This window comes from Triticum urartu, chromosome 3 (genome assembly GCF_003073215.2).
Source record: "Triticum urartu cultivar G1812 chromosome 3, Tu2.1, whole genome shotgun sequence".
Lineage (NCBI taxonomy): Eukaryota > Viridiplantae > Streptophyta > Magnoliopsida > Poales > Poaceae > Triticum > Triticum urartu.
The window spans coordinates 733,128,120-733,139,599 of record NC_053024.1 but is presented as its reverse complement, the minus strand read 5'-3'; the positions used below and the strand labels follow the sequence as shown (position 1 = coordinate 733,139,599).

The 11,480-nt window shown below is 46.4% G+C and overlaps 2 protein-coding genes across 2 annotated transcripts; both read left to right on the top strand.

Moving 5' to 3' along the window:
• The first annotated feature begins 582 nt into the window (after nucleotides 1-582).
• LOC125546288 (UDP-D-apiose/UDP-D-xylose synthase) lies at nucleotides 583-4,723 on the top strand. Its single transcript, XM_048710505.1, has 9 exons — nucleotides 583-1,015; nucleotides 1,229-1,321; nucleotides 1,415-1,522; nucleotides 3,333-3,447; nucleotides 3,536-3,669; nucleotides 3,765-3,866; nucleotides 3,962-4,054; nucleotides 4,137-4,272; nucleotides 4,389-4,723. Exons 1-9 carry the CDS (start codon nucleotides 743-745, stop codon nucleotides 4,508-4,510), a joined length of 1,176 nt encoding a protein of 391 aa, XP_048566462.1. The 5' UTR covers nucleotides 583-742; the 3' UTR covers nucleotides 4,511-4,723.
• A 2,112-nt stretch (nucleotides 4,724-6,835) lies between these two features.
• LOC125546287 lies at nucleotides 6,836-10,061 on the top strand. Its single transcript, XM_048710504.1, has 2 exons — nucleotides 6,836-7,155; nucleotides 9,681-10,061. The coding sequence occupies exons 1-2, from the start codon at nucleotides 6,922-6,924 to the stop codon at nucleotides 9,795-9,797; spliced, it is 351 nt and encodes a 116-aa protein (XP_048566461.1). The 5' UTR covers nucleotides 6,836-6,921; the 3' UTR covers nucleotides 9,798-10,061.
• Nucleotides 10,062-11,480: the final 1,419 nt, after the last annotated feature.

The window sequence follows — 11,480 nt, the reverse complement described above, 5'->3', positions numbered from 1 at the left end:
GCGGGCTTCGCCAGGCGGCGACGCGGGGAAAGAAGGAGAAGAGGCCGGAGATGCTAGGTTGCGGGTGTCGCCCCCTGTGTCGTCCAGGCGAGAGCGACGTGGGGGTGGCGGCAACGGCGCTAGATAGAGGATGGTGTAACACCTGGTCGCTGTACGCGCTGTCGCAGACGCGGCTTACTTTGCTACCACAATTTGGCAAGCCAAAAATTGATACTACTACAACTACCAAAACTGATCAAACATTGACAACTTTTTAAGCTTGAGACGCACATGAGCATCGTTTGGACTTTGGACTGGAGAGAAACCAAAGGCATAAACCAACACGCCTGACGCACGCATCACAACCAAATCAAATCAGGTTACAAGCATAATCATCAAGGAAGAAAGGCATCCAAAGAAGAAAACTTGAAAAGCATCTGATAAACAAGGAAAAAGAGAGACCAGTCGAGAGAGAGAGGGGGGAGGCCGGGCCCACAGGGCAGCGCATCTCGGTCTGGCCGGTGGGCCCATCCCATCCCACCCCACCCCACACCCATTCCTTCCTTCGGCCACTCCACTCTCCCCCCTCCGTTAAATACCGCCACCCCACCCCCGCCGTACCACCGACATCGCCGCCGGATAGATAATCCCAGCCCAGCCCGAATCCAACCAGACCCGATCCCCACGCGCATTCCCTCCGCTCCCCGCCCCGGATCCGACCGTCCACCCGACCGCGCCGCGCGACCGCCGGGGGAGGGAGAGCATGGCGAGTGGGGGCAGGACGGATCTGGACGGCGCCGCCGTGGCGCCGCTGACCATCTGCGTGATCGGCGCCGGCGGCTTCATCGGCTCGCACCTCTGCGAGAAGCTCATGGCCGAGACCCCGCACGTCGTCCTCGCCGTCGACGTCTACTGCGACAAGATCCGCCACCTCGTCGACCCGCCCCCGCCCCGCCTCGCCGGACGCATCTCCTTCCACCGCCTCAACATCAAGAACGACTCCCGCCTCGAGGGCCTCATCAAGATGGCCGATCTGGTACGCCCCTCCCCTCCCCTCCCGCCCGTCCTCTAATGGCGGAACGGCTCGCGAAAAATGGAGCGGTTTTCCTGGGATTCAGTTTCTTGATTCGGTTGCCGATAGCGCGTTCGTCGCTTGAAAAGAAAACAGTTCGCGCTCCCTGAATTAATTTCTGGAAAACCGCTGACGATTTTGTTTCTGCGTGTCGGTGGTTGGATCTGCTCCGCGAAGACGATAAACCTGGCGGCGATCTGCACGCCGGCGGACTACAACACGCGGCCGCTCGACACCATCTACAGCAACTTCATCGACGCGCTCCCGGTGGTACGTGCTCCACCCATCCAAGATTATATTCTCGCCGCTTTCCGCGTTGCCAAGCAAACAATGTCTGAATGTCGGTGCTGCGTGCGTGCGCAGGTCAAGTACTGCTCGGAGAACAGCAAGCGTCTGATCCACTTCTCCACGTGCGAGGTCTACGGCAAGACCATCGGCAGCTTCCTCCCCAAGGACCACCCCCTCCGCAAGGTGACGAACATGGCATCCCCATTCCCTCCCCCTGCTCAGTGCTCACACTATCTGTCTGCACTGCACTTGCTCTATGCGCGTGTGTCACTCGCCAAGTGACATCAGTGGATAATGCGGTGCCTTTTTGGTTGGTTGATGAATAAACAAATGGATTTGATTTGATTTGGTTGGACTGGATTGAGATGGAATTGATTGGATGATTGGATCTGGTGCAGGTTGCTAGATTGTGATTGATGTTCACCTGTGATTATTCTGTTCTTTGTAGTAATAAAGTCCTTAAAATAAAAGGTTGGCCTGGATTAGGTGTTGGTTGGGAGTGGAATTATTCTAGTGGAAGCCTTGTTGGTTGTTGGTTGACACTGGGATAATGTCTTGTAATGGCGGTTTGGCGTGAAGCTTATGGAATGTATTGGCCTTAACAAAGAGCAGAGTTTGACTGCGTACGCTGATTTTACATTTTAGGGATGTTCTTTCTTAAGAGGAGTTGCTCATTGGTTGATATATCTAGTACTCCCTCCTTTTCTTTTTACTCCGCGTATTAGATTAGATTTGTTCGCGGTCAAACTAAGTAAACTTTGACCAAATTTATATTGAAAAATGTCAACATGTACAACACTACTTAAAAATATAATATGAAAATATATTTCATGATGGATCTAATGATACTTATTTCGTATGGTGAATGTCAATACTATTTTGTACTATAAACTTTGTCAAACTTTGAAGAAACGGAGGGAGTACCTTTGTATGGTACAGTCCTTAAATTGTCCTGTATTTGACATTCACCTGTAATTGTCCTGTTCTTTTAGTACAGTCCTTAAATAAACGGCTGGCCTGGATTTGGTGTTGGTTAGGAGTGGAATTATTCTAATTGAATCCTTGTTGGTTGTTGGTTGACACTCGGATAATGTCTTGTAATGGTTGTTTGGTGTGAAGGTTATGGCATGCCTTGACTGGAAGAACAGAGTGTGACTGCATACATTGATTTTACATTTTAGTGATGGTTTGTCTTAAGTTGCACATTGGTTAATCTGTCTAGCACCATTTTCTGGTAACTTACAGGGCAATGATGCTATCATTTCATAGTCTATTGCTTTAATAGGTTGACAATAATTAATTGTTCAAGCTATGTCCTGTTCATTTTAGTGTTGGTTTTTCTTATGTTGCTTGTTTGTTAATATGTCTGCGTTGATTGTCCGGTACCATCCTATAGTAACTCCCAGGGACTAGTTGTAAGCAAGGATACTGTCATTTCACATTGTCTGCTCTCTTTTACCTTGAAATAATTTTTTCAGCTCAAGCCATGTCATGCTTATGCCTGTCACTGCATATTGCTCTGCAAGTGGATGTAGTAATTTGGAAAACGTGCTGCCATAAGGAACTCCCCTTTTCTTATTCAATTGTTAGTTGGAGCTTCATCATTTAAAGACTCAACTAACCAGACCCTGAATTACAATGATTTTTGCTATTCTTGTCTTTAGATTCTTATCTTCGTAGCAATACTATACTCAGCCTAGCAGTAACAATAATTTGTTCAGTCGTCAGTAATATGTTTTTCCCATGTCACTTATTCATATGGTCAATTGTTCAGTTGGAGTTTCATCATTTAAAGGAGACCCTTAAGAGTTACAATGATTTTTGCTATTCTTGTCTAGATTCTTATCTTCGTAGCAATACTACCTCAGCCTAGCAGTAACAATAATTTGTTTGGTCGTCAGTGATGTGTATTTCCCATGTCACAGTCACATATTCATATGATCACACCTGGCTGTTCAGCTGATGCTCCGTGTGCTTTTCACCTTTCAAACAGGAACCTGAATTTTATGTGCTGACAGAAGATGAGTCACCCTGCATCTTTGGTCCAATCGTGAAACAGAGATGGTCCTACGCGTGCGCAAAGCAGCTTATCGAGAGGCTTGTTTTTGGTGAGTGGAAGAACTTATAACTTGTTGATTGTGCCATTAGTAGCACCCTTAAACTTTTTCTGACCATGTACATTTGAGTTTCCCCCAGCTGAAGGCGCAGAAAATGGCCTTGAATTCACGATTGTGAGACCTTTCAATTGGATTGGGCCAAGGATGGACTTCATTCCTGGCGTTGATGGTCCTAGCGAGGGTGTTCCTCGGGTTTTGGCTTGCTTCAGCAACGTATGTAAACTTATCCCTTGCTGAGGATGAATAGCTTCATTGCACTGTCTTCAGTCTTCTTTCTTACAAGATATACCTTGCCAATGGATGTGCAGAATCTCCTCCGCAGAGAGCCCCTGAAGCTTGTCGATGGCGGCGAGTCCCAGAGAACTTTTGTTTACATCAAGGATGCCATTGAAGCTGTTCTTTTGATGATTGTATGTCTTCTGTGTTTATCTTCCATATATTTTCCTGATGTTACCAGTATGTACCGCATCAGTGAAGCTTAAATCTCTGTTTTCTTTTGCAAAAGGAAAACCCTGCTCGAGCCAATGGTCATATCTTCAACGTGGGGAACCCTGACAATGAAGTCACTGTTAGGGAGTTGGCTGAAATGATGACAGAGGTAATGCCATTGACAGATTAATAGCAACTGTAAGTTATGTTAGTGTGTCTAATCTGAACCTCTCATTTGCATTCATCTGCAGGTCTATGCTAAGGTCTCAGGAGAGCCCCCGCTGGAGGAGCCTGTGATCGACGTGAGCGCAAAAGAATTCTACGGCGAAGGGTACGACGACAGCGACAAGAGGATCCCCGACATGACCCTGATCAACAAGCAGCTAGGTGTGTATATCACTGAAACCACGCAACAGCGTGTTTGTTCCGCCTTTCATTATCCTCCTGATTTATACTAGTGTACCTAATGTCTGATCTCCAAACGCTGGTTAAACAAACTGCAGGGTGGAACCCCAAGACCCCTCTCAAGGACCTGCTGGAGACGACGCTGACCTACCAGCACAAGACCTACAAGGAAGCCGTCAAGACGCAGATGTGTCTGGCCACGGCGACGCCTTCAAGCTAGACGATGACGGCGCAGCTATGCTGCTCTTGATCTTTTGGAAGCCAGATACTTATATCGTAGTGAAACCGTCGTCGTCGTTTTTGTCGCGCCTCTAGATCCCACCCACCTATCTTCTTACCTACCTAGATTCGTCATTGTGTAACCCTATATCGGGCAAAGGGAACTGAGTATCTGAGTATCTATTACATATACCTGTGGTGGCAGTGTTTGTTACGTTTGGTTGGTTGCACCTCCCGTGCTATTATTCTTTTGCTGTTAGTGAGAGAGAGATATTCTTGTTCGGCATAGTTGATGATGATCTGGAAGTCTTATTAGTTTTCAGCAGAGTTAATGTCGAGCCTTCAATCTTTAACACATTTGGTTAGTGAGCTTCATTCAGTCAGAGTGTGGTAATATGAACAATAATGTTAGGAATGATGTGTCAGGCGACATGGTGTGCAAACCGGCAGTGTTGCCTTATTGTAACAAAAAATGTCGAAACTAGAAAGAGATGTAATATGGCTTGTTTTGCTCATCAGTTTGTGCAAACCATCCGAGTTGTGGTGATGCAAAATAGTGCAGCTAGAGACTACAAAGAACTTTGCTGTAGCTTTCAATTTAGTTTGGGCAGCGTGATGCGTCGGCCAAGATCTACTGCCCAACAGGGGTCTTGTTGCGCTCGGCCCTCTGCAACAGAGGAGTCCTTTTGCAATCTTCCCCTGACCTGTTTTTTTTTTCCCACTGAAACAAGGGCAGTGTTGCAACTGCTACAGTGGCCATGTTGCAATCACGGGCTGAGCACCCCAAAACGACCCCTTTGTGGTCCCATGTTGAGACTGCAACAGTATCCATGTTGCGATCCCAGGGGAAAGTCAGGGGACGACGCAACCGCGTGCCATAGAGGGTGTATCTCATGGGAGAAAAGAAGGGAAAAAGGGTGGGCATTCAGTAGGCATGTGTTGACTCTTGAGCATGGAAGGATCACAACGCCTCACATGTTGGGGTCTCGTATTTGCAACATGGACCAAGTTAGGAGGGATGCCGTTTCATCAAAGTTGGATCCTGGCCGACGTGTGCCCAATTATTAGCCTACTGTTCCCAAGCGTTTCCCATTTAGTTTTGAGGGTTGTTCGTGTTTCTTCCGGTTTGTGCTATTACTATGTTTAATTGATCAATAAAGTTGTATCGTCTGACTAAAACTGAAGCATGCTAATTTGGTTAGTCTTCCAAAAGAGCCCAATTTGGTTAGTCTTCCAAAGGAAACAATGTGGGCAAGATCTACTTTGTGGTTCCAAATCAATCGATGGAGAAAAAGAAAAAGAAAAGACAAAAGCAAAAAGGAAGAAAGGGACCTATGTGCTCTGTGAAAGCCATCATGGCCATACATATGTTGATGCACTACTAGAAGTGTCTGCGCGCTGTGCGCCGAAGATAATCATGATAATCCATTAGTGACATGTTTCACTATCGAAACTATAATGAGTATATTATTTTGAAATGTTCAATATGCAACCACAACATGAAAACTACTGTCCATGCCAAAAATTGTCTCATGCGAAAGACAAGATGTAAACATCAGGATCCATTTTAAAAAAGTTTGAGGTACACGAGACCTGAAGAAATCAAGGGGGGTGCTCTTTATTACTCTTTCACGAGACACACAGTATACTCTCCTTTAGACAATATATGTACACTCTAAATAATATGTTGATTCCAACAAAAATCACTAAATGTTTATATGGAAGAATATTTCTCTATGCCTAGCAATCCTTTTTTGTTGAACTTCACTGTGCCACAGCAGTTGTATTTTATTCACGAATCCATGATGCGGTGGGCCAATTCTGGCTTTCCTGTAAATGTGATTTCATACCAAAAATTAACTATTACTGATCATATGGCTCAAAAATGTCTAGAACATTTCCAAGAGTTCATTCTCATAAAAACAAAATTCAATGCAAAAACGTAATCTTCTCTAGATTTTCACCATGGAAGAACCACTGGTGCAAAGTGTTTTTCCAAAATAAAAAGAAAACCCATCCAAATTTGTATTGTAAAGCAAGACTGTAGTTGAAATATACACTCATGGCACTTTTAAGAAAAATCCGCAGCCCACTGTTTTTTCTTTTTATCCGTAGCCCTCGGCAATATCACAAAAGGGTCGAATCCTCGCAGCTTGTACACCTATGAACAGATTCATCCTTTTGCAGAACATCCCTATGAGTAGATTTATTTTGAAATGAAATGTAAGTTGCACTTTTTTTTTTGGACATAATTAGCATTATGAATATTATTGTAAATATTATTATTCTAAACTGGTCCTTGATTAAACCGGCCCAAGGCTGAGCCGGGCCGCACCGCGCACGCGTCACCAATCTTATCGCCGCGAGAGGGAGGGGAAGAAAGTCTGTGGCTTTGGAGAACGCCGGCAGGAGATGGGCAACGCCGGGAGCGCGGGCGCGCCGGAGCAGGCCAAGAAGCCGGAGGAGGCCGACGGCGTGGTCGGGGCCCCGCCGTCCACCGTGCGGTTCTTCCCCGCCGCCGCGCAGCACACGGCCAGGCAGCCGCCGCCGATTAAGCTCGAGGGGGAGGACCTGCCGCCGCCGCCGCCCACGACCGCCGGCGAGGGCGTCGATGAGGACATGGCCGCCCCCCGCAACCTCTGGCAGGTATGAACGCCACCGCCCTCGCCCGCCGTCACCCGATTCCCGATTATTACCCCACGGCCGAGCCAGAAATCCCCCAAAATCCTCCATGGTTGACTCAACTGAACTGGATAGTGCGGAGATTCTTACCTGGATTGGCGTTCGGTATGCAGTATCAGTGTCCACTGCCAACTGACATCTTATTGCCAGAGAGCTTGTGGGTGCTCTATAATAGAGTGCGGGATCGTCGGGGGGACATGCCGATTGTCAGTTGTTTAGAACTGAAAATCTAACCATCTGAGCACATACCTTCATTACGGGCTAGATTGTTGCTTTTGAACTTCAGAACAGGAGGATTTACCATCCCTGCTTCCAGAGTTGAGCATGGAAAGTATAATGTGGATGCGGTGCAGTTTTATGTATAGCTGGTGCTGGATTCAGTACCCAGCCATGGACCGCCTTTAAGGTCACCGGGGGGAAAATTTCTGCTACTGCATAATACAGCGACGATGATGATTTGAACTCCAATAAGAAGCTTTGACTTGCTTCATCTAGTTGAATGCACTGCCAGTTGGGTCTCTAGTGTTAAGAAACCAACAGATTCGGTAAGAGAACCCCTACCTTCATTTTCGTGTGATTTCCTGGTGACTAAATTACTGCACTATAGGTATGCGCTAGATCAGCTATCAAGCCTCAGTTTTCACTATTAGTGAGATCTTATTTCCCGAAACCTTGTGAGCGCTCTAGTGTAGATTGCATAATCAGGAGGAACCTGCGCTACTTGCATCACGATCTTACGGTTGTTCAGAACTTTACTGTAGGCTTCTGTTTAGGTGTTCGATATGTGGTACACACCTAAACTACTTTCGCGTGCTGCTTTTTAAGTTGAAAACTGGATGTTCTACCATCACTGCTTCCAAAATCGATCATGGCAAGTATATGTGGACGTAGTGCAATTTTGCATGTACTTGTTGCTGAATTTATTAACCACTAACCACTTTGAGCCCGGGGTCAACTGGGGTTTGAAGCAATCAAGTATCTCTGAAGGTCCTGTGAGACATCATTTGTTATGTATTCATCCGCTTACAGAGACAGTGATGATTTTAAGTTTAGTCAGAAGCTTTGATTTGGTTCAGATCATATTACTGTTTTCTGTCAGTTGGTGTTTACTGTCGTAAATTTAGAGAAATCAGCACACCCATCCAGAGCATGGCAAGTATAATGTGGATGCAGCAATTCTATGTTTGCTTGACGCTCAATTTAGTGACCACTAAGCACTTTGAGGTCACTGGGGTTTGAATTGAAGCGATTACGTATCTGTGAAGGTTCTGTGAGACATCATTTGTTATGTCTTCGTCCACTTACAGAGACAGTGATGATGGTTATAAGTTCAGGAAGAAGCCTTAGTTTGGTTCATCTAGTTGATGCAGAGCATCTTACCGTTTGCTGTCAGCTGGTGTTTACTGTCTTAAGTTCAGAATAAATCAGGACATTCCTTCAGAAAACCCACATATATGCCTCAAGCACATATATGTGTATGCGACCATGTGGTCAGTCATTCATCCCTGTTAGATAGTACTGCGTATTTCTGCCTGTTAGTCTTCAGAGAAATCAGCACAGCACATCCTCTGTTTTCTGCTTCTTAGATGAAAATGGCGCTACACGATAACTAATCAGCACAGCGTATCCTCTGTAGTTTTGTTGTTCAAAACTACACTGTAGGCTTCTGTTTAGGCGTTCGATATGGGCTAGACATGTAACCTACTTTCCAGTGTGTCGCTTTTCTAACCATCTCTGCTTCCAAATCAAGCACGGCAAGTATAATATGGATGTAGCAATTATATGTTTACTTGACGCTGGATTTAGTACAACCGACCCGCTTTGAGGCCACTGGGGTTTGAAGCGATTACGTATCTCTGCAGGCTCTGTGAGGCATCATTTCTTATGTCTTCGTCAGCTTACAGAGACAGTGATGATTTTAACTTCAGTATAAGAAGCTCTGATTTGGTTCATCTAGTTGATGCAGAGCACATTCCTGTTTTTTTACCAGTTGGTGCTTACTGTCGTAACTTCAGATAAATGAGGACATTCCTTCAGATAACCCCTATGCCTCTAGTTTCCTGTGATGTACCGGCGAATATATCGCTGCAGTATATGGCCGTCTTGTGGTCACTAGTGAATGCGCACGTGCATTGCACGTTAATATTTAGGCAATATATTAATTGCACGTGGATATTAGGTATACTATTATTTGTGTGATAATTCTGTGATTAGTGCAATATTTGGTATGATATTAATTGCACGTTAAACATGTTGAACGCTCGCCATTGGAGGAGTGTAGGTCGTTGGATTGACCTGGTTTGATGGTCGAGATCAGTTGGATCTGCTTCTTTGGGTCTTTTTATATTGGTATAGATTTGCTAGATACCATGTAGTATTTCTTCCAATTATTAGTCTTCAGAGAAACCAGCACAGCATAGAGCATACCCTCTGTTTTTCGGGTTTCAGACCAAGCCATCATTCATTCATTCGCCTGGTTACTCTTGCAGGTGTACGCGCTGGGAGCGTTCCTGGTGGCGCGATGGGGCTGGGCCAAGTGGAAGGAGAGCAAGGACCGAGACGACTCCGAGGATGGCCAGTTGCCGCCACCAGCTGCTTCATCCTAGGCTTAGCTCCTGCCACTGCAAGGACCGACCGGGCTCCGCTTACGGTCTGAATCATCACTGTTAGTTGCAGCAAAGTAGATGAACGTCGCTGAACTTCCTCTCAAAGGTAGCGGTGGCGGCGACGACGAGTTGACGGCGTTGCATCATCGCGATCAGAGGTTTTTCCTCCCATCATTGTCGCTGTGTAACCAGATAATGTGTGGATTCGCAACAAGTTGTTTATGAGACTTGTGCTGCTACTGAATATGTGGTGATGAGTCGAAACCTGGCAATGTTTTTCCAGCACGAATCATACATAACTCGACACACTATTTCATCTGGCGGCAAATGCATTGATCCAATATCGCGAATTACTCGTTTACTAGATGACATAGGAATTAAAATAGATGAATAAATGAGATTTTGCAGCAGCTCCATGATCCATATTCGTCAGGCTTGAGGAACACGAATGCTGACTCTGATCAACTAACTAGCGACGGCTCATCATCAGCCGGCGGCGAGGCGCGACGGCAGCAGCAGCAGGCGGAGATCACGCCGCCCGCAGTGGCCCCGGCGACGGCGAGGAGGGCGGCGCCGGCTTCGACGACCGGCCCGCCGCCGTCCTCCCCCGCCTCGGGCGGGAGGTAGAATTTGCCGAGCAGTATGTAGTAGATGCCGATGAAGGACACGAAGTATGCCGCGAGGCCGGCGAGGAACAGCCTGACGTCGCCACGGCCCGCGCCGCCCGCCGGGGCCCCTTGGTCGTCCTTGTTGCCGCCGCCCTCGAGGTCCCGGTACTCCCCTGCAGCCACCATCGGCGCCGACTCCTCCTCCTCCTCCGGACCGGCCCACTTCGACCGGCAGAAGCTGCACCCGCAAAGGAAATTTGTTAAGCTGTGGATTGGAAACTCAAATTGCATGCATGGTTGGTAAGTCGGTTGACCTGAGAATCTTGGTCATCGAGTTTGTGATTGCTGGGAAGATGGGAGAGAAGAGGGGAGAGAGTCGAGGCACCAAGAGGAGAGATCGATCGAGGAGGAGTTTAATTGTGCAGGTACGGGACTAATCTGCAACAACCTCGCGACTAATCTGCAGTATAAATCCCATCTGTAACCGTGGCAGTTTTTCTTTTCTTTAGGATTTAATTTTTAGAGTCGCTGCTCGATCGCATCCGTCCATCACAGAGATAGCGAGCGTAGAGATGACGTGGCTCACACCACGCGCGCGATGAACATCGAACATCGTACATGCAACAAGTATTGTAGTAGTACTTTAGATGCTAAAAAAACATGTATTGTAAGTAGAGAAGGAAACAAACAAAGTCGGAGGATCGGAGCAAACCTGCCTACGCTTGTGAAACTAAATGGAATCTCACCCAACCACTCTCGAAACACCCCAAAAGTTATGTATGTTTCTGTGTGCGTCTGTGCATGGATGGCTTTGCGGTGGTGCCGAATGCCGACGATGACTAAATCCAACAGTTTTAAATTCAAGTTTTGTTTTAAAAAATTGGACGCGGAAATTATCTGCTTACCGTGGTATCCATAAATTCTGACCACCCTCGGTAAAATATATATCAATTCAGTACCAAAATCCTTCGCCATGATAATTTTGTACTCCCTCGGTAAACAAATATAAGAGCGTTTAGACCACTAAAATAGCGATCTAAACGCTCTTATATTTCTTTACGGAGGGAGTAGAAAG